Genomic DNA, 22,776 nt, shown 5'->3' with positions numbered 1-22,776 from the left:
ATTTCTGGAAAAGGCAACTTTGGCTAAATCAATTAAGGCTAAAACGTGCGTTGACAACTGCATGTAGGATGATGGAAAGTGCGCACAAAGTCTTAGACTGGTTTCACACTACGTTTATTTAACATCCGTCCATAACGTTTTTTTAGCGGAAAAACGGATCCAGTGCAAATGCGTTTTCACTTCAATGCATTTGCAATGGACTCGCGTTAACATGCGTTCACCTGCGTTTGCGTGCGTTATAGTGAGGATCCAGCGACTTGCAGTTTTTTAACATCTTTCAAAAACACTACTTGTAGCGTTTTTGAGCTGCGTCCAAATACTGCATGTCACCGGATCCTGACTAAACAGCACGCAAACGCAGGTGAACGCTGGCATGCTGATAGACAGGATCCTGCTTGCTCTACTGAGCATGCACAGAACCAGTCTCGCGTGATCTGTCTCTCTCTCCTCCTCCCTCCCTCACCCTCTCTCTCTCTATCTCTGTCTTTCCCCCTTCCTCCCCTCCCTCTCTCTCCCACCTGAGAGCTGCGGACACTCGTAACCAAGGTAAATATCGGGTAACCACTTCTCTTAGTTACCCGATGTTTACGTTGGTTACGTGTGCAGACAGCCCTGCTCCTAGCAGCTGCAGAGACTCGTAACCAAGATAAATATCGGGTATCCAAGCCCGATGTTTACCTTGGTTACCAGCGTCTGCAGCTGTCAGAAGCCGGCTCCCAGTCTAGTTCCCCTCACTCCCGATCACATGACTCCAATGCCCGCCCCTAAACATCCAGTGACAGGATCCTGCAAAATAACATATGCGTTTGCATGCGTTTTTTGCTGTAAAAGCAGGATCCGCTTTTGCAGCAAAAAACCGTTCCTGACGCATGTTAAATAAACGTAGTGTGAAACCAGCCTTACAGATTATTACAGGATATGTAAACTCAGCCATAGTGTGAAGAAAATCAATAGGAAATCTATATACATAGAAAAGGGTTCTTCTTTAGAGTTAAGACCCTCATACACATTAATGTACTCCCAACCCATCGATATCCCCAGGTTCAGCTGTCAGTCTAATGTGTATGGGGGCCTAGAATAACTGATTGTCCAGGGAGATATCAATGGGGCATGTTAAATTTCAGATTGTCAATCCGTTTGTTCTAGAGAGGAGTCACTGCCGGACTTATCTGGTGACGGTTTTCCCATAGAGAACATCGCAGCACTCGTCTGAATGACCGTGACTGTGTTTGGAATTGATGGCTGAGATGGCTACCAGCCGAACAATTAGCTGTGCTATCATTTGGCTGACAACCATCTAATATCGGGGTGGCTTTAAAGTAGTCAGACTATGGAATACCCTACCACAAGAGCTAGTAACAGCACATACTAGGTCAGCATTTGAGAAAGGGTTCCATTTTTTTCTAATAAATGATATTTTGTATAAATAATATAATGCTAGAGAAGGTATAATTGATTGAGAAAGGTTAAAATTGATGGACTTGTGTTTTCTACTCATTTAAATATGTAACTATAAAAAAATGATCAAAAGCAACAAAAATGAACAATTGATTAAATAAGATGGTATGTATCATTTTCAGGCTTTAGTTAATAGACAGTCATACAGTTCCTGTAAAGTACCTGACATTGACCTATAGATGGCACTGTGGGGACATATGTTTTCTGTTTATAGTGCGCCATGGTGTGAATGTAACAAATGCCTTTATAATTAATGTTTCCTAGTCAATGTAGAGAACTCAAATCTTATTCCACTTAAATCAGGTATTTATTGTTCATCAGGACAAAAACATTAACAGGATAGCCAACTGTCATGTGAACACTCACTTCACCCCTTTCCCCTTGCAAGGATGTCTCACTGATAGAGTTTTTCCTTTTTACTTTCTGCAAAACACAAGATATCAGAAAATATCAGAAAATGTCAACTACATTTAAAGATAAAGCGCCATTAGATAAATATGTGTCTCCAGATTTCACAATACAAACTGAATAAATTGTTAAATGAATCTAAACCTGATGAGGCCGGTGTACTTAAAACAAAATAAAAACATATTACAGTTGCTGTGTAACCCTCCAATTTCAAATGTGAATTTTATGATTACAGCTCTAAGAACTGCTCAATTTTAGGCAATGAAAATTTAAAAAATGATTCAACAGCCATACTGGCATGACATTTCAAAGTACATCAGGTTCCTCAGGTCTAAGGCCCGTTTCACACGTCAGTGAAAAACACTGATGTTTTTCACTGGCGTGTAAAACACGCACATGTCCCTGCGTGTGCCGTGAATCACGGCACACGTGGGTTGTCTAAGTGCAATCCGGGCTCCGTTCTCCGTGGCCCGTGATTGCACTTAGAAAACAACTCACCTGTGCATGCTCCCGCTGTCCATGGTGCTGATCGCTCCCGATCCCGCTGTCCATGGTGCTGATCGCTCCCGCGGTGCAGCATCCGGCCGGCAGTGACCCCCGCAGCAGCTGCTTCCAGGTCGGCTGTGTCGCGCATAATGAATATGCGCGACAATAATGAGCCGGCTCAGAAGCAGCAGGGAGAACGGGCTGCAGAGGACATCGCTGGACGCCGGGTGAGTAAAAATGATTTTTATTTTAAAAGCACGTTTTTTTCTGGCACGTGTTTCACGAACCACACCACTGCGTGATCCGTGGAACATCAGTGATGCCAGAAAAAAATGGACATGTCTCCGTGCGGCAATCACGCACACACGGGTACGCCGCACGGAGACACGTGCAGTGAAAAATCACTGACGTGTGAGCAGACCCATTCATTATAATGGGTCTGCGTATGTCAGTGATTCTGGTACGTTTTAAAAAAAGCACAAACGTACCAGAATCACTGACGTGTGAAAGAGGCCTTAGAGATCTATCTAAAAGCATATAACATTTGTATTGTGCTTTCTGATGACAGAGCCATAATATTAGGATTGTGCACAATCAGCAGCAGAATGCAATTTTTTTAAAGTGGCATTTTTAAGGAATTATTTTGATGGCTTGTTGTACAAATGTACAATAATGGCTCTTTTTAACTAGCCCAAACTGGTGCCAAATAAAACTGCTGCCAATCTGTTCTTGATGAGTGGGCAGGTTGGAGTGTAAGGCGCCTGATTCAGTTAGGCCACGAGCACACATTGAGTATTTGGTGATTTTTTTACCTCAGTATTTATAAGAAACCAGGAGTGGGATGATCAGAGGAAAAGTAGAATAGAAACACGGCACCACTTCTGGATTTATTACCCACTCCTGATTTTGGTTACAAATACTGAGGTAAAAAAACTCACCAAATACTCAATGTGCACATGTTCTTACAAATACTGAGTTAAAAAAAAGAAAATCGCCCAAACTCAAAATGTGCACATGGCCTTCAAATACTGAGGTAAAAAAAACAATATGTGCACATGGCCTTACAAATACTGAGGTAAAAAAACCCCAATATGTGCACATGGCCTTACAAATACTGAGGTAAAAAACCCAGAATGTGCACATGGCCTTATAAAAACTGAGGTAAAAACAAAAAAAATCACCAAAAACCCAATATGTGCACATGACCTAGGAGGAGCATGAATCTTGATGAAGCAGGTGAAATGTCCTGTGCCTCCCGTGTTGGACTTACCACAAATCTTACTCTAGTCAGTAACTGCAGTAAGACTTGTGGTCTAAGGTACGTCAAGCCACCGCTCGTCATGAATCTGATGAGCAGGAATTTGATGAGCTTTGACAAAAAGTAATACAAATGCTGAATGTTTCAACACTTTTGCACAGACTCATATTGTGTGAAAATTTTAGAACTTTTCAAAGCTTTTTAGGGCAATTTTCCGTAGTAAAATGTTTGATGAATTGGGGCCTTTGACTGTTAGTGATGGCTGGTAGCAGCATTCACAGCAGAACATGCTAGTACATGATTGTCACAAGGGCCATCGCTGTGTACCAGTGACTCTCATAACCCAGACGTTCAGACCCTTGCAATTATCTTCACACCACAATGGTAGTGTGAAAAATTGTGCACTCGAGACTACAATGGTTTGGGTCCAGGCAGCATTTAAAATAATAAAATAATATTGCTGAAGGATACCTGTCATTTCAGTTAACTACTCAGGATAATCTTTTTTGTGTGTACTTGGGCTATAACAGTAATTTCTGTTATGGTAAGACTTGTATGCTGCATTTTCACCAGTTTGTCGCTCTGCATGCGCTATTTCTTCAGTTGTCACGAAGCTAGTGGGTGGGAACTTTTATGATGTCCCCCATACACTGCACACAGGGACATGAGATATTATTGCTCTCTTGTACTTGTGAACCAAGTGTTCAGAAGCTGCAGCAGAGGAGGATACTATATAGCTGTATTAAGCAATGTAGCTGTGACTGCAGCTCTGGAGTAAGGTGAACACTAAAGCAGAGACCGCACTTTGCATTTCCACCTGCGTTTTAGGTGCTTTTTAGGTCCGTTTTGAGAAGCACCTTTCTCATGCCAAAAGGCTTGCGTTTTGATTTCACAGCAAAGTCTATGGAAAATGGGGATTTCTAGACCGCACTTTGCGTTTCTAAATGCTGCGTTTAATTTGCATATTTTGTGGCAAAAACCATGCGTTCAAAGAAGCAGCATGTCAATTGTTTTTGCCATTTTGGGTGCGTTTTGGTAACATTGAAGTCAATGAGAAATGGCAAAACCAAGATTCCTTCAAATTCCTTCGTTTTACCTGCTTTTTCAGTGCAGAAAACATGCGTTTTGGACATCAAAATAATGATTTGATAGGTCCCTTTACACACACACATAATCCGACAATTAAATTTAAGGAAATTATTAATTTATTGCTATTTTAGCGATAAAATGTTTATTACCGCTATAATTTAATGAAATATATCTATTTTCATTATTTTTCCCATTAATAAAGATATGATCCTTTTTTTTCTCTTTTTTCATTATGTTTGACTGTTTAAACTTTATTTAGCAGTGTCTTGATGTTCAAAACGCATCTGTCAAAACGCAGGTGAAAAAGCATGTAAAAAGCGCTGAAATCGCATCAAAAAAGCTATAAATACGCATGCGTTTTCAGCGCTAAAGTTCTGAAAAAGGCAACTTTGGTCAAATCAATTAAGCCAAAAACGTGCGTTTAGAAATGTAAGTAGGTGAACGCAAAGTGCGGTCTCAGCCTAACTGTTGAAAGCTCTAGGAATGGCTGTGGTTCTCTCTTCTGTCTCCATGAACATCTACAGGCAGCTGCAGTCTGACACGTCAGTGAGCTGGCAGTCTGTCTTGTTTTGACCAAGATCCTTTTATCGGTTTGTCAGAGTGAATGAAGAGATCAGAAGGGAGGAGACAGGAAAAGAATATTTATCTGAAAAGACATAAGATATATTTGCTTGCACTATTGATTTATGCAAACTTTATTGAAAAGACAATGACTAGAGTTGAACGAAAAAATGTAAGTGGAATTAAACTCTACTTCAATGTTACAAAAATCCACACTCACCAAAATGAAGACTTTTTGTAATTCGCTTCACCAGCTGACAGTTTTCTGAACCATAAAAAGTCATCAAAATGTGAAAAAATAAAACCTCGGAGAGGTGAGCAGTAAGATGGCTATAAGGATTTATTTTTATTTTTTACATATTATGGTTATTATGATCTGGGGTCTGGATGGACCCTAGAGCTCAAAAAGGGACATTACATTTGCAGAGAATAACATCTCCGTGAATCAAATTTACAGGGAAAATTAAAATGTCTCTTGATCTGCTCTTCTCTAACACTAAATATTGAAAGGGTAACCATACTTTCAAAAAACTTTTCATGTGTACATGAAAAATAACACTATTTATGGTGATTATGTGATTTGTATGTTGAATTTTCACCAGTTTTCCCCTCTGCAAACTTTGTCATTATTTGCAATTGATTTTGAGCTGGTGGGAGGAAATTAGCTGCCATGCTGTCTCCCATACAGAGTGGAATTCCTGCTCTTTATCTCCAAGTTGGCCCACAGACAGAAGCAGCATCATGGAGGAAATTATACATTAGTATTCAGCTGTGTGGATTTGAATCCTGTTCTGGAGTGTGGAAAAAGACTTGTTAGAAAGCTCAGCATGATCTTTCTGTATCTCCCTCTGCCTATTCCTCACTGTGTCCCTAATGAACTGTGTCACATGACACCATAATGATAATCTGTCTTTTCTGAGCAGAAGGGAAGGGGAGAAGTGGTTGAAAACCGGGGAATAAAGCTGATTTCTCTAGTAAGATACATAACAATGTTTCTTATATTTGCCTCTACGTTTGAGTTATGCAGTTTTTGAAGTACAGATTAGGGTACTTTCACACTTGCGTTATTTTCCTTCCGTTACAATCCGCCCTTTTGGGAAACAGCGGAATCCGTTAACGGATTCCGCTGTTTCCCATAGACTTGTATGGTTGACGGATTGTACCAAAAGGAGCTGCGATGCTTCCGCTGGGCGACGCTCCGTTGCTTCCGCCCAGCGGGAGGAACGCAGCATGTAACGTTATTTTGAGCAGCGGAATCCTCTGGATTCCACTGCGCATGCTCTTTTTTTTTTTTTAAATCAAACTTTATTTTGGCTCGCGGTGGCCGAACGTTCAGCTGAGCGCCCGGCCGTCGGCAAGCGACAGCGCTCAGCTGAATGACCGGCCACCAGCATGCCCGGCCGCCGGCAAGTCACAGCGCTCAGCTGAGCGCCCGCCCGCCGGCATGCCCGGGCGCCGGCAAGTGACAGCGATCAGCTGATCACCCGGCGGCCGGTTGCAGGGAGCGATCAGCTGATCACCCGGCGGCCGGGAGCGATCAGCTGATCACCCGGCAGCCGGCTGCAGGGAGCGATCAGCTGATCACCCGGCGGCCGGCTGCAGGGAGCGATCAGCTGATCACCCGGCGGCCGGCTGCAGGGAGCGATCAGCTGATCACCCGGCGGCCGGCTGCAGGGAGCGATCAGCTGATCACCCGGCGGCCGGGAGCGATCAGCTGATCACCCGGCAGCCGGCTGCAGGGAGCGATCAGCTGATCACCCGGCGGCCGGCTGCAGGGAGCGATCAGCTGATCACCCGGCGGCCGGGAGCGATCAGCTGATCACCCGGCGGCCGGGAGCGATCAGCTGATCACCCGGCAGCCGGCTGCAGGGAGCGATCAGCTGATCACCCGGCAGCCGGGAGCGATCAGCTGATCACCCGGCGGGCGGGAGCGATCAGCTGATCACCCGGCGGCCGGCTACTGGGAGCAATCAGCTGATCACCCAGCGGCCGGCTGCAGGGAACGATCAGCTGATCGTTCACTATAGTCTGCCGCTGGTAAAACCGGGAAAAAAAAAAAAAAAAAAATCAAAACGAATTGCGTTGTTTTGCAGCATCCGTTGCATCCGTTGTGTCACTATATGCAACACATCCGTTGCATCCGTTACACAACGCAATGCAACGGATACCGTTCAACGCAAGTGTGAAAGTAGCCTTAAAGGGAATCTCTCAGTGAAATGAACCCTCCTAAGACATCAATATGGGCATGCAAGTCATAGAAAGCTAAATAAAGCTGAATAAAATGATACCTTCTAGGCTCTTCTTTGCTAAGGGGAGGATGTTGCCTGGAAATAATTGTCTCCAGAGTTTATTTTAAATAAAAGGGGAAATTTCCGGTGTGAGAAAAGTAACTATCACAGGACAGTAGAACTGAACTTTGTCTCCTTAGAAACACATTTGCTGCAGCTCTCACGTATTACAACCCTATTTGCCTGTGAGATGGAAGCTGAATCTGAGAGGATCCTGCAGACATGGCAGTTACAATCACACACAGCTCTGCAGTGAGATCAGGAGAGTAGCCATCACACATCACACTGGTAACGCCTATATAAAATAATCTCAGAAGGTGGAGTTATCTTCCAGGCAGCATCCGCCCCATAGCCTGGAAGAGCTCAATTACATAAAGTGGCGTGCTGGTAGCACAGTGGTTAGCACTGCAGCGCTGGGGTCCTGAGGTCAAATCCCACCAAGGACAACATCTGCAAGGAGTTTGTATGTTCTCCCTGTGTTTGTGTGGGTTTCCTCCCACACTCCAAAGACATACAGATAGGGAATTTAGATTGTGAGCCTTAATGGGGACAGTGTTGCCAATGTATGTAAAATGCTGTGGAATCAATAGCGCTATATGAATGAATAAATATTATTATTATTATTATTATTATTATAAAGTGATAAAAGATGATTTATCCATAACAAGACATCTGATATGAGACATTCAGGTATGACTTTTTTCAGCAGTTGATAACCTGTATGTCCATATTAATATTTTAGATAAGTCAAATGTGGTGACACATTCCCTTTAAATTATTGCCAGTTTTGTCTGTACGTTTTGAGATTATATGAATATGTGATGCAATTAGTCAAGTAATTGAATTGCACTTGAAATATCTTTAGATACCTTCATTACTATCAATCTCCTAATGTTGGAATTGTTGTTCTAACACTTTACAAAATGTGTCTATATTCTGTACATAGACTTGACCTCTCTGGAATGTGAAGTATTGGAGGGTGACTGGTTCCCCTTATGGAGCTCATAGGCAGAATAGAGTCTTACTGGTTGTGCTCCCTGGAACAAGCATGCAAATTTGCTCTTACAAACGGTTTATTTTTCCCTTTCTGGTGAGCGCTAGTTTGCGCTTTAAGTTGCAGAATTAATGATACCTTTCCTTTTCGTTGGGGTGGGGTGACAACTCTTTCTGAGGAGTTTTCAGAGTTCTGTAAAGATGATGGTTTATAATTATCTTGTTCTGTAATAGAAAACAACATAATTAAATTACATTTTTATTGTACTTCTCTTTGTATGAATGATCAGCAGAAAGATCAAAGTTGCACACCAGCAGATTTTTTTCTCACTGGTGGAGTGGTGCTTCTAAGGTCCTGGCCTCCGGTCTTATACTCATCCTCAGGCATCTTCATCTTCAGACCACCACTTTAAGGGACATTTATCACTCCAAAGTTTGGAGCTGTGAAAACTTATTCTCTGCTTACTAATGGATCTAGATTTGGTAGTTTGGCTAAATATGAGCCTTCATTAATTTAAGTAACCTTTTAATTTCTTTATACCTGATATTGATATTGTCCTATTGTCTAATGTAGTGATGCCCAACCAGACCCATGATGTGTGGCTCGCGCTGCCTACCAGATTGGTGCATTAAAACCAAGTTCTAGAAACCAGTTATGAAGATAAAATCTCTAGATAGTGACTTTTTTGAGCAGCCTAGCACAGAAGAGCAGACCTGGAAGTGTAGTGTGACGCCCTGGCTGGGCCAGGTAGTCACAAATAGTCCCCTGCACTACACCTTTCCCTCACAGGTGACATCAGCTGACCTTAAAACCCTAGTCACCCCCCACAGGGCTAGATGGACACACCAGGGGGCGCAACCAGGCGGTTGGAAGACGCCCACCAACGAGTCTAGACAGCCCGGGGCGGGAAAACAGTGAGTCTTCAGACGATCAGTATGAGAGTTCAAGGAGAGTGGAGGTCAGGCCTGTGTGTCACGCGTGAAGTAAACTGACAGGTACCAGGGTAGGAGCCCTGGTGCCTTTGGCTAGGAGGCAGACGATGGTCTCCATCTGCAGGAGCTGGGAAGACGGCTCGGTGGAACCGAGGTGGACCGGGACAGGGTAGTGGCCCACCGGTACTGACCCGGGGGACCGACTCGGAAAGCGGAGCACACAGGGGGGTACTCAGACCCTGAGGCTAGGTACAGAAGCGAGTAGAACTGGTTAATTAACTGATTGAGTTCAGGACTAGAGGTCCTGTCCCACCCAAAGTCCCCATAGAAGGCAACAGTCCACCAAGGGGGATAAAAGGCCACCACCAGGGCTCAGAGATCCCACGGGCCAGCGTCTGCGGGCAAGGGCTCCTTAGGCCACATCCAGCTGGGAGCAGACTCCTGAAGTTGCAAGCACAGGCAGTCCACCATTACACAAAAGTGCAGGAGAAAGACAGAGACCACCAGCCGGGTGGGGGGACCAGAACGCAGCCGGCTGCGGGCACCGACCACCATCACCTTAGTTTATCAGAGACTCGTGTGTTTCCTTCACTAGTGAGTACACCAGTACCCTGCGGTCGCCAATCTCCCTGCACCACCGAATCCAGATGGGTCCCGGGGCCACCCTCCCTGCCCATGGAGGGGTTAACAACTTGCTGCACAACATCTCCCCCCGGGTGTCCCACAATTGCAGCGGTGGTGTCCAAACTCACCACATATCGTAGGTGGTGTTACGAACCTAGTACGGCCCAGCCCGTACATATACGTCCTACATTCACCACTCGCAAACCCTATTCATTCAGAGTGTCCGCGGGATCCCCCGGGTCCGGAGACCCTCGAGCCACCCACCAGAAGGCCCGGACCCGAGCAGCGGCAGGCTGCCGGCACGGGGGCGGCACAGTATATACTGACAGGGGGAATGGAGGAGAGAAATAAATATTGTAAGCTGGAGATAGGATGATACTGGAGTCAAATCAGGTACTTGAAAGTGGACACATTAGTGAGGTGAGTGCATGACACAACGAATACCAAATGGGCTTAAAGCGGGTACCCTTGGATCTCAGTACACTGCCTATATCCTAGGTGGGCAGAAGGTCTCAGTTTTCTATGGGGAAACATTGGCTCTTATCACTCTGGTCATTGTGGGTTCTGAGTGTCACTTCTGTGGTGGTGAGTGGGAGCTGGATGGACTCTCAAGAGTGTTGAATGTGGGTCTCATGGAAAAAAAAAAGGTTGAGGACCATTGCTCTACTGTGTGTGGGGGCATTACCACTCTCAAGAGACAGTGAATGTAGGGGAATAGAAGGATCCTGGTGTTGCCAATCTTTTTTTTTCTACTTGGAGATGACTCTTACGGCAGGGTACAGGAGAGTCGTGAGAGATGGCTGTTAAGTCCGCTTTACACTCTACAATATATCTTACGATGTGTCGGCGGGGTCACGTAATAAGTGACGCACATCCGGCATCGTAAGGTACATTGTAGTGTGTGACAGGTACGTGCGATTGAACGTTAAAATGTTCATCGCATGCACGTCGTTCAATTCCTAAAAATTGAACGTCAGATTATTCACTGTACCCGGGGTAGCACACATCGCAGTGTGTGACACCCCGGGAACGATGAACAGATCTTATCTGTGTCCTGCGGCTCCCGGCCAGCAATGCGGAAGGAAGGAGGTGGGCGGGATGTTTACGTCCCGCTAATCTCCGCACCTTCGCTTCTATTGGCCGGCTGCCACGTGACGTCGATGTGACGCCAAACGTCCCTCCCACTCCAGGAAGTGGACGTTCGCTGCCCACATCGATGTCATATGGAAGGGTAAATGCGTGTGACGGGGGTTAATCGTTTGTGCGGCACATTCAAAAAATTGAACGTGCTGCACATACGATGGGTGCGGTTACGATCGCATACGATATCGTATGCGAAATCATAACATGTAAAGCAGGCTTTAGGCTAAGACCGCACTTTGCGTTTCCACCTGCGTTTCAGCTGCTTTTTAGGTCCGTTTTGAACTGCACCTTTTTCATGCCAAAAGCATGCGTTTTGCTTTTCCATAATAGCCTATGGAAAATGTTGATTTCTAGACCGCACTTTGCGTTTTAAAACGCTGCGTTTAATTTGCATATTTTGTGGCAAAAACCATGCGTTCAAAGAAGCAGCATGTCAATTGTTTTTGCCATTTCTGAAGCGTTTTGCTAACATTGAAGTCAATGAGAAATGGCAAAAAATAAGAAACTTCAAAATTCCTGTGTTTTACCTGCTTTTTAGGTGCAGAAAACATGCGTTTTGAACAAACAAAACGCATGCTTTTCTAACATTAAATTAATGGAATAATATGTCCCTTTACACGCACACATAATCCGACAATTAAATTAAAGAAAATTAAGATTTTATTGCTATTTTAGCAATAAATATTATAAAACCGCTATAATTTCATGAAATATAACTATTTTCTTTATTATTTCAAAAATTATATGTTTTGCTTTTTTTCTCTTTTTTCATTCAGTTTGACTATTTAATCTTTATTTAGCAGTGTCTTGATGTTCAAAATGCATCTGTCAAAACGCAGGTGAAAAAGCATGTAAAAAGCGCTAAAAACGCATCTAAAATGCGGTAAATACGCATGCGTTTTTAGCGCTAAATTTCTGAAAAAGGCAACTTTGGCTAAATCAATTAAGGCTAAAACGTGCGTTTACAACTGCAAGTAGCACAACGCAAAGTGCGGTCTTAGCCTAAGTCAAACCATAGTTCCAATAATAGCTATCATCTAGTGTATGGGGCCTTTAGATTACAGAGTTGTTTGTTGTGTGTTCACATGAAAACATATAGGCCTGCATAGGAGCTGCATACACAAAATGATTGTTAAAAAAGACCTGTTACCTGTCAAAAGTGTCCAGTCATTGTTATTCCTGCAACTCCCTCGAGTATTCTATTTGTTTTTTTTATCCACTGTGTGGCTCCAGAAATATGGGTCTATTTATCCATTGCTATATTTTATGGCCTATTCAACATGGTCATTGCTCACTGAGTAATAATGCAGAGCAGTATATAGATTTCCCAGAGAATCCATAAAAATTAGAACGAAAAAAAGGCCCACAACTCTTCTACCGTATTGCGGATTTAACCCCTCCACACCCTCTCCCCACATCCACAAAAAAATTCCAAAAGAAACAAAAATTAAGTACTGAAGGGAGCAGCATGAATAAAATAAGAGCAAGAATTGGTGGCCAGGGATATTCTTAACTTAGATTCACAGCATGTGCCATAAATGTCCGGTAGATGTAGGTCTAACTCATGGGATCTGTAGTTATTTCATTAAATGGGGTCATGCCTGGTGCCGCTGTAAGTGGAGAAATGACTGCAAATGCGTGGCTATCTACTTCTATGGGAGTCAAGGTCCAAAAACAGCTGAGCACACTTCCTGATGAGAATAGCTTTTTAAAGCTAGGTGTCCACAATCGGGTGCTTTCTGTCAGGAGTTATGCTCTCGACAGTGGTCATAGTCAGGGTGGACGCTGAGACATCTGTCCACCATAGGGGACCACAATATTCAAAAGTGAAGTCTACTCCACTTTCCTATACAGCTAGACACATATTGGCCACACAAAGTCTGAAATAACACAGTTTTGACCTCCGTCTGGTGAAATTGCCACAGGCGACCAGTTACAGTATATGTCGAGAAAAGCTCCTGACGTGTGCTGTAATTCGCTAGGTGCACAGCTGCTCCTGGCCTAAAGGGTGCTTTACATGCTGCGACATCGCTAACGATATATCGTCGGGGTCACGTCGTTAGTGACGCACATCCAGCGCCGTTAGCAACATCCCAGCGTGTGACACCAAGGAGCGATGATCAACGATCGCAAAAATGTCAAAAATCATTGATCGTTGACACGTCGCTCCTTTTCATAATATCTTTGGTGGTGCATGCCGCTGGTTGTTCGTCGTTCCTGCGGCATCATACATCCCTTACCTGCGTCCACGGGCAATAAGGAAGGAAGGAGGTGGGCGGCATGTTCCGGCCGCTCATCTCCGCCCCTCCTCTGCTATTGGGCGACCGCTTAGTGACGCCGCAGTGACGTCGCTATGACGCCGAACGCACCTCCCCCTAGAAGGAGGGATTGTTCGGCGATCACAGCGACGTCGCTGAAAAGGTATGTGCGTGTGACGCTGCCGTTGCAATAATGTCGCATGAACGACGGGGGCGGATGCTATCGCGCACGACATCGCTAGCAATCGCTAGCGATGTCGCAGAGTGTAAAGTACCCTTAAGTTGGGAAAAATAGCTTTGCAGCTCCTATACAGACCTATACACTTCCACAGCAACAGACCAAGAAACAAATCCTGTATAAATCTAATGTCCTATCTAGCTAGAAATAATATTACTATATACCGTCACTACATGTGATCACAAATCATCAGTTAAAAAAACAAATTTATATACAGTACTACAATGACGGGAAGATGTGATTGAAATAGCAAAAACCTTTTTTTTTTTTCTTTTTAGATATAGGGTTGATGTACAAATCTGATGACTGTATAAACTGCCCTCTATGTGACATTCAGTTTTTCCTGGAAGTTCATAAATATAAATTATAGACTATTTAGAATTACAGAATTACAGAATTACAATGGAAGAACCTGCATAATAATAATTAGAATAATATTATTCCCTAATAACCCCTGTAATTCTGTCAGAGAATACTCAATTTCTTCCTGAAAATGATTGCAATCACAAATTCTTTGGTATTATTATCTTCACTTAATTTGTCTGCAATGAAAAAAAACAATTGGCATAAAGCCAAATTGGATATAATTCCACACCAAACATAAAAAAGGGGGTGGACAAAAGTATTGGCACTGTTTGAAAAATCATGTGATGCTTCTCTAATTTGTAATTAACAGCACCTGTAATATATATATACATATATATATATATATATATATATAAAAATATATATATATATATATATATATATATATATATAAAATCAGTAACTGAGTAAGCTCTAGTGCCTGTTTATTAAAAATATGTTTTGCATGCATCTCGCCAAAATGATCATTTTTTTCTAACATTTCCGTGGAAATAATACTTGCAATTATCAATTATTAGGTTTTACTATGTGACCACAAACTGTTTTTTCCTCCACAATTTTATTACTTTAATTATTCTTTTGCCGTTTTGGCATCTATACTCTGATGCTATGGAATTAATCTAATATATAAAGCTAAGTGTATGTATGTATGTATGTATGTGTGTATATGTCTGCTAAAGGAATTTGCATCGTCCCATTTACAATCACAAAATTTTGCACAGACACCCCATGTGACTCAGGGAACATCATAGACTATGTTTTGAGGGAAAATTGCAACCCCGTGCTTTACAGTTATTCACAAAAAAATCTGTTTACATTAAAGTCAATGGAGCTACAGGTCATTAATAGGAGCTGTGATTGATTGCTATAGGCAACAAAGGACATTCTTAGTATAAGAAGCTTATGTGTGAGGTAATATGATATTAGTGGAGACAGACACACAGAAACAGACACACATAAAAACAGAGACAGACAGACAGACACACACACACACACACAGAGCCAGACACACACAGACATGCACAGAGACACAGAGACACAGACACACAAAGATACACAGAAAGAGAGACACAGAGACACACACAAAGACACACAGACACATAGACAGAGACACACACTGAGACAGAGACACAGATACACTCAGAGACAGAGACACACACACAGAAGAGACACAGAGAGAGAGACACACAGAGACAGACACACAGAGACAGAGACACACAGAGACAGACACACAGACACACAGAGACTGAAATAGAGACAGACACACAGAGACAGAGACATACAAAGACACACACATAGATAGAGACACACAGAGACACAGACAGAGACACACAGGGACAGACACACAGAGACATACACAGACACACAGAGACTGATACAAAGGCAGACACACAGCGACAGAAACTGATACAAAGACACACAGACAGGCACACAGAGACACACTGAAACAGAGATACACAGAGATATACTCACACACAAAGACACACACAGAGACTGATAAAAAGACAGAGACAGAGAGAGAGATGCACAGAGACAGAGAGGCAGAGATACAAACAGAGACAGACACACAGAGACAGAGACACACAGAGACACACAGAGGAAGACACACAGACACTGAAATAGAGACAGACACACAGAGACAGAGACACACAAAGACACACACATAGATAGAGACACACAGAGACACAGACAGAGACACACAGGGACAGACACACAGAGACATACACACACACAGACACACAAAGACTGATACAAAGGCAGACACACAGCGACAGAGACTGATACAAAGACACACAGACAGGCACACAGAGACACACTGAAACAGAGACACACAGAGACATACTCACACACAAAGACACACACAGAGACTGTTAAAAAGACAGAGACACAGAGAGAGAGATGCACAGAGACAGAGAGGCAGAGATACAAACAGAGACAGACACACAAACACAGAGAAACAGAGACAGACACACACAGAGACACGCAGAGACAGAGACACACAGAGAGAGACACACAGAGACACACAGACACAGACACACAGAGACTGAGAGACAGACAGAGACCCAGACCCACAGAGACAGACATAGACAGACACAGAGACACACAGAAATAGAGAGAGAGGCAGACAGAAAGAGACAGACACAGAGACACACAGAAATAGACAGAGAGGGAGACAGACAGAGAAGGAGACAGACAGAGAAGGAGACATACAGAGAAGTAGACAGACAGAGAGACCCTAAGTTACTATTCCGGGCAACGCCGGGTACTACAGCTAGTGGTGCTATAAAAGTGAATTATTATTATTATTATTATTATTATACATGTGCAACTTTCACTATTCAGGTCTAACACTATGAAAGTAGAAGACTATGTTTTGTTTTTTTGTCTCTTAATGTAAAAAAAAATCAAGAATGGGGAATGGTATAATTGCATATACAACAATGCCAGTAACACTAGAAAGCAGTTCTGTATTTTGTAACATTTATATGAATAAGAGGTGGATCTTGTAAGACACAAGGGCTACTACAAGGAGCACTTGTAGCGCCTAATAATTCTTGAGACCCACTGGAGTAACACAGAAAGCTGCTGCGTACACTGTAACATACACAGAGGGCAGCATACCACTTCTGCCTTTTCTCCCAGACGTCCAAGTGTTACTGATAATTCATACAGCAGCCATGTTAATGTGGGGTCAGCGGTTCACAGTAAAGAAACTGGCAGAATATATCGTGGAAAAATATACAGTGATATCTAGGTTTAGTACTTAGGGCATGAAGGAGTAAAATACAGGCTTAACTTGAAACTTTTGTTCATCATGAGAAATTCCCAACTATCAGACATCATTAAGGAGAACCTGTCACGAGAATTTTGCTAGGAAAAGAGACCCGGATTCCAATAATGTATCACTAAGTTTACTGAGTACAGCAGTTGTGATACAATCAGAGTTCTTAGATGTAGCTCAGAAAGCTAACCCTGCCCACACAAGGCTCTCCATGTACATTGTTTACTAACAGTAAGCTGCTTATTAGAGGAGGCGTGTTCAAACAACTCTTCACAAGCCCTATAGTCCTGGCAGTGATAATCTCCTGCTGATAAAACATTTATTGTAAGTAAATAAGAACACACAACACAAGTGACACATCCCTGAATTCAGTGTTTTAACCCCCTACATCATTCTGTCCTCAGATGCCATAGCAAAAAACTGCCGACAGATTCCCTTCAATAGTATTAATCTACTCTCCTCTTTTGGGCCACCTCATATTCAATGTTGAAGCCTTTGCTTCTCTATAGTTATACCCCAGATAAAACCTCACAGAGCTGATTCTAGGCTTTAAACTGTTGCCCTGGCATGTTACATATTGTTTTCAACCAATGCAGCAATCTTCTCCTAAATATCAAAAGACACATGAAGGGTTAAACAACTTCCTAGAAAATAAACTTATTTAGGCATATTTATTAAATTAAATATATTTGAACCCCCCCCCCTCCCCCAACTTCCCCCTGTGTTTCATGATGTGCACCATTTTTATGATATATATTTGACATTGTTTTAGGACTTGTCCTACCGGGCGGAGGGGTCTCAATGAATTGGTGTCACTTATCAAAAGGGGCCTGGTTTAATGTGTGACACAATGCGCCAAAATTGCTGGTAACATTTCTAACACAAAGCGGGACAACCAGTAGGTGGCGTAAACTTTGACAGTTTTAAAATTAGATTTCTCAAACAGCATGAGCCTCTTTGATAAATTTGGCGCAATTCAAGACCGTCTAGCCCAAGAGTTAGACAGTTTTAATAAATATGGTTCATTGTGAGATGGGGAAATTGTGACTCTGTTGGGATAGTAACTGATGTGAATGATGACAATCTTCGTACACTGTTGAGGAATATGCTGTAAATAAGCAACAGGTAAAATAAGATTTTTTTTCACACCATTTTACATCATTACATACGATCTGGATTATACTGAGAATATTCAGTGCAGATTGTAGGTTATTAACTGATCATCTACCTTTGATGCTACTAAAGCAGTGCAAAGCATATTAACAACCTGCGAGGAAAATGTTTTTAATCATTCTATAATGCAGCTGTCACTGTAGTACCCAGCCACTGCCACTAAAGGGGAGTGTTGCACAGTGACGAATACTTGGGTTCTCTCTTTTGTTAGTTTCTCTATTGAAATCTATAACTGCAGAGACAGGAAGTTGCCACGTTTCCAATAATACAATATAATAAACCAGTAAGATGTCATAGATCTTTATGAGCAGGCAGACACAAAAGAATATAGATTAAAAGAATATAACTGACATAGTAATAGATTGCTAAAACCTAACGTGGACAAAACAAAATTCAACATCTTTCCCCCATTTCAATCAACTGCTCCAACAGACCCATTCATCAGAGTCAATGGCTGCTCACTATTCTCATTACCGCAAGCTCGCTGCCTCCGGGTGACCCTTGACTCTACTCTCTCCTACAAGCCCTTTCTAACCCAACTCAAAAATATTTCCCATATCCGTACATTCCTTAACCAAGATTCTGCAAAAACATTAGTGCATGCTCTCATCATCTCCCGACTCGACTACTGCAACCTTCTGCTCTGTGACTTCCTTTCTAACACTCTTGCACCCCTTCAATCTATCCTACACCCTGCTGCCCAATTAGTCAACCTCTCCCCCCCCCTGCTATCCGCTATTCCATGGCCTCTCCACTCTTCCAATCTCTTTATTGGCTTCCCATTGCCCATAGACACCAGTTGAAAAGCCTATCCAAGACATACAAAGCCATCCACAACCTGTCTCCTCCCTACATCTGTGACTTAGTCTTCCAGTACTTACCTGCATGCAACCTCTGATCCTCACAAGACCTCCTTCTCTATTCCCCTCGTATCTTCTCTTCCCACAATGGCATTCAAGATTTCTCCTGTGTCTCCCCCATATTCTGGAACTTTTTACCAAACATATCAAACTCTCAACTAATGTGGAAACCTTCAGAAGGAACCTGAAGACCCACCTCTTTTGACAAGCCTACAACCTACAATAACCCCCAGTCCACTATACCGCTACATGACTAGCTCTGCCCCCACATACTGTGTCCTCACTCACCCTCTGTAGACTGAGCTTTCTCGGGCAGGGCCCTCTCTCCTCTACAGCCAGACTGTGTCTTGTATTGTTCATGATTATTGTACTTCTTTTTTACTATGTATACACTTTTTCACATGTTTTTACTATGTATACCCCTTTTCACATGTAAAGTGCCATGGAATAAATGGCGCTATAGTAATAAATAATAATAATAGTACTTAATGCTTCTAAGATGTTTAGGAAGGCCATACATGTGGTGGTCTGCTGACACCTATTCCTCCCCCATACACATGAAGTCTCAGATAAGAGGTTTGTATCCCCTAAAAAACAAACTAACCAGGAGTTCAAATTTCAACTGTCTGATCCTGCCTGATCTAAGCGAACTTTCCTGAATTTGCTGGGACTGTCCTTTGAGACACAATTCTGACAAACTCAGGGTGTTCCAGACTAAAGGAATGCAAAGTTTGTATATACTGTGGGCAATCCGGGGTGAACTGGAGGCATAACTAGTAGTGCAGAGGATAAGACTGAAATGTTACTTATTTCCACAATATAAATGTTGGCAAGTGTAGAGGAGAATCAGAAGAACCCCACATAAATTGTTTGATTGGCTGAAAATGTCGGGTGCATCTGGCTTTAATGTGTACTAAAGGGGTTTTCAGCTTCCTTTAGCCCATAGGCTTGCTGATGTTCAAAATCAGTACTGCAATCCTCACATTTCCCATTTCAGTTATGTGACGATGCACACCGTAATCTGAGGGTTTCACTCGCTTTTGCAGCGGTGCGAGGTAGCACGTTCCTGTACATGCACATTAAAAGTCCAAATGGTTTATTATATCCTCCATAAACCGTAGCTAAAAACATAGTACATTAGTAAATGACCCGGTCAGTATTCACACATGGCTTTTCTGGCAGTTACCTTCGGCACAGGATTCCACCAGCCTCTCAGGAGCTTGAGCAAAGCTTCCACGGATCCTTCGGAAGGCTGCCTCTCTGGGACCACCAACTGGGAACTGTGCCTTGTTCTCAGCCACGGATGCCGTGGTTAGTCCAGATCCCCAGGAGTACTGTAGCTCCCTAAGCGCAGAGCGACCCCAGGTTCTGTACACCTGGCCTCCTAACCAGTGACATCAGGGGAAACTGCGGCCGTCTCTAATTCACATGGACTCCTCACAGGGTGCCTCCAGGAAGTGAAGTCCTTGTAAGTAGTGATGTGTCGGTCGCGAACGATCCGACACAAAGATCCGGCTCCCTGCAGTGACTGACAGGAGCCGGATCACTAGTGTGAGCCAATAAAATCTGTAAACGTCTCTTTTCGCCGCTGAAACCCCGCCCACCCATGGCTAAACTCCGCCTACTCAACAATCTAATTGGTCACTTGTAAGTGGGTGGGGTTTGCCACGGGTGGGCGGGGTTTCAGCGGTGTCACTAGAATCTTAAATATGTGTTCACCTGGGGTGAACATATATTTAATAAGGAGCTGAGAACGATCTGAAAGATCCGACTCTTTTTGGTGAGCGGAGCCATGGGAACCGGATCACCAAAAAGAGCCGGACTGCCCATCACTACTTCCAAGCACCCTGAGACCATGTGACCAAACAAACAGTCTCTTAACCCCTTTAGGACGAAGCCAGTTTTGTACTTAATGACCAGGCCATTTTTTGCAATTTTGACCAGTGTCCATTTATAAGGCTATAACTCTGGAACGCTTCAATGGATCCCGGTGATTCTGAGATTGTTTTTTCGTGACATATTGGGCTTCATGTTAGAGGTAAATTTAGGATGATATTTTTATTTTTTTTTTGTGAAAAAATATGAAATTTGACAAAAAAAATTAAAATTTTGCAATTTTCAAACTTTTAATTTTTATGCCCATAAACCAGAGAGTTATGTCACACAAAATAGTTAATAAACAAAATTTCCCACATGTCTACTTTACATCATCACAATTTTTGAAACAAAATTTTTTGGGGTTAGGAAGTTATAAGGGGTCAAAGTTCATCAGCAATTTCCCATTTTTTCAAGAAAATTTACAAAACCATTTTTTTAGGGACCACATCACATTTGAAGTGACTTTGAGAGTCCTAGGTGACAGAAAATACCCAAAAGTGACCCCATTCTAAAATCTGCACCCCTCAAGGTACTCAAAACCACATCAAAGAAGTTTATTAACCCTTCAGGTGCCTCACATGAACTAAAGTAATGTGGAATGAAAAAAAAAAAAAATAACATTTTACCCAAAAATGTTGCTTTAGCATCAATTTTCTCACTTTTTCAAGAGGTAGCTCCAAAAATTGGAGCTCACACTTTGTTACCCACTTTCTTATGAGCGCGCCGATACCCCACATGTGGCGAGAAACCTCTGTACGGGCAAATGGTAGAGCTTGGAACGAAAGGAGCAATATTTGAATTTTTGAAAGCAAATTTGGCAGAAACAGATTGCGGGCACCATGTTACATTTACAGGTCCCCTAAGGTACCTAAACAGCAGAAACCCCCCTCAAGTGACTCCATTTTGGAAACTAGACCCCTTAAGGCTTCTATCTAGGGGTATAGTGAGCATTTTGGACTGACAGGTACTTCACAGAATTTGATAACATTAGGTTGTCATATTGAAAATTTTCATTTTTTTAGCAAAAATGTTGCTTTAGCATCAATTTTCTCACTTTTTCAAGAGGTAGCTCCAAAAATTGGAGCTCACACTTTGTTACCCACTTTCTTATGAGCGCGCCGATACCCCACATGTGGCGAGAAACCTCTGTACGGGCAAATGGTAGAGCTTGGAACGAAAGGAGCAATATTTGAATTTTTGAAAGCAAATTTGGCAGAAACAGATTGCGGGCACCATGTTACATTTACAGGTCCCCTAAGGTACCTAAACAGCAGAAACCCCCCTCAAGTGACTCCATTTTGGAAACTAGACCCCTTAAGGCTTCTATCTAGGGGTATAGTGAGCATTTTGGACTGACAGGTACTTCACAGAATTTGATAACATTAGGTTGTCATATTGAAAATTTTCATTTTTTTAGCAAAAATGTTGCTTTAGCATCAATTTTCTCACTTTTTCAAGAGGTAGCTCCAAAAATTGGAGCTCACACTTTGTTACCCACTTTCTTATGAGCGCGCCGATACCCCACATGTGGCGAGAAACCTCTGTACAGGCAAATGGTAGAGCTTGGAACGAAAGGAGCAATATTTGAATTTTTGAAAGCAAATTTGGCAGAAACAGATTGCGGGCACCATGTTACATTTACAGGTCCCCTAAGGTACCTAAACAGCAGAAACCCCCCTCAAGTGACTCCATTTTGGAAACTAGACCCCTTAAGGCTTCTATCTAGGGGTATAGTGAGCATTTTGGACTGACAGGTACTTCACAGAATTTGATAACATTAGGTTGTCATATTGAAAATTTTCATTTTTTTAGCAAAAATGTTGCTTTAGCATCAATTTTCTCACTTTTTCAAGAGGTAGCTGTCACAAACCACCGGGGGGGTCACTCAGAAATCCCCCGCGCTGGCTACCAGTACGTCACAATCGGGGGGTAACAAGTGGGGGTCACCCCTCCTTTATACCTCCCGACCGACAGACAGAG

General features: G+C 42.8%; 1 protein-coding gene across 1 annotated transcript in view; it reads right to left on the bottom strand.

Moving 5' to 3' along the window:
- Positions 1 to 22,776, bottom strand: part of KIAA2012 (KIAA2012 ortholog) — a 518,638-nt gene that overhangs the window by 151,138 nt on the left and 344,724 nt on the right. Inside the window, exons 13-14 of the mRNA XM_075318976.1 lie at positions 8,681 to 8,766; positions 1,825 to 1,881 (exon numbers count right to left, since the gene is read on the bottom strand). Coding sequence (XP_075175091.1) covers positions 1,825 to 1,881; positions 8,681 to 8,766 — 143 coding nt within the window. The remainder of the gene's footprint in view (positions 1 to 1,824; positions 1,882 to 8,680; positions 8,767 to 22,776) is intronic.

Source organism: Anomaloglossus baeobatrachus, chromosome 7 (assembly GCF_048569485.1).
Source record: "Anomaloglossus baeobatrachus isolate aAnoBae1 chromosome 7, aAnoBae1.hap1, whole genome shotgun sequence".
Taxonomy (NCBI): Eukaryota; Metazoa; Chordata; class Amphibia; order Anura; family Aromobatidae; genus Anomaloglossus; species Anomaloglossus baeobatrachus.
The sequence above is the reverse complement of the archived record's forward strand: the minus strand, read 5'-3'. Positions and strand labels throughout refer to the sequence as shown.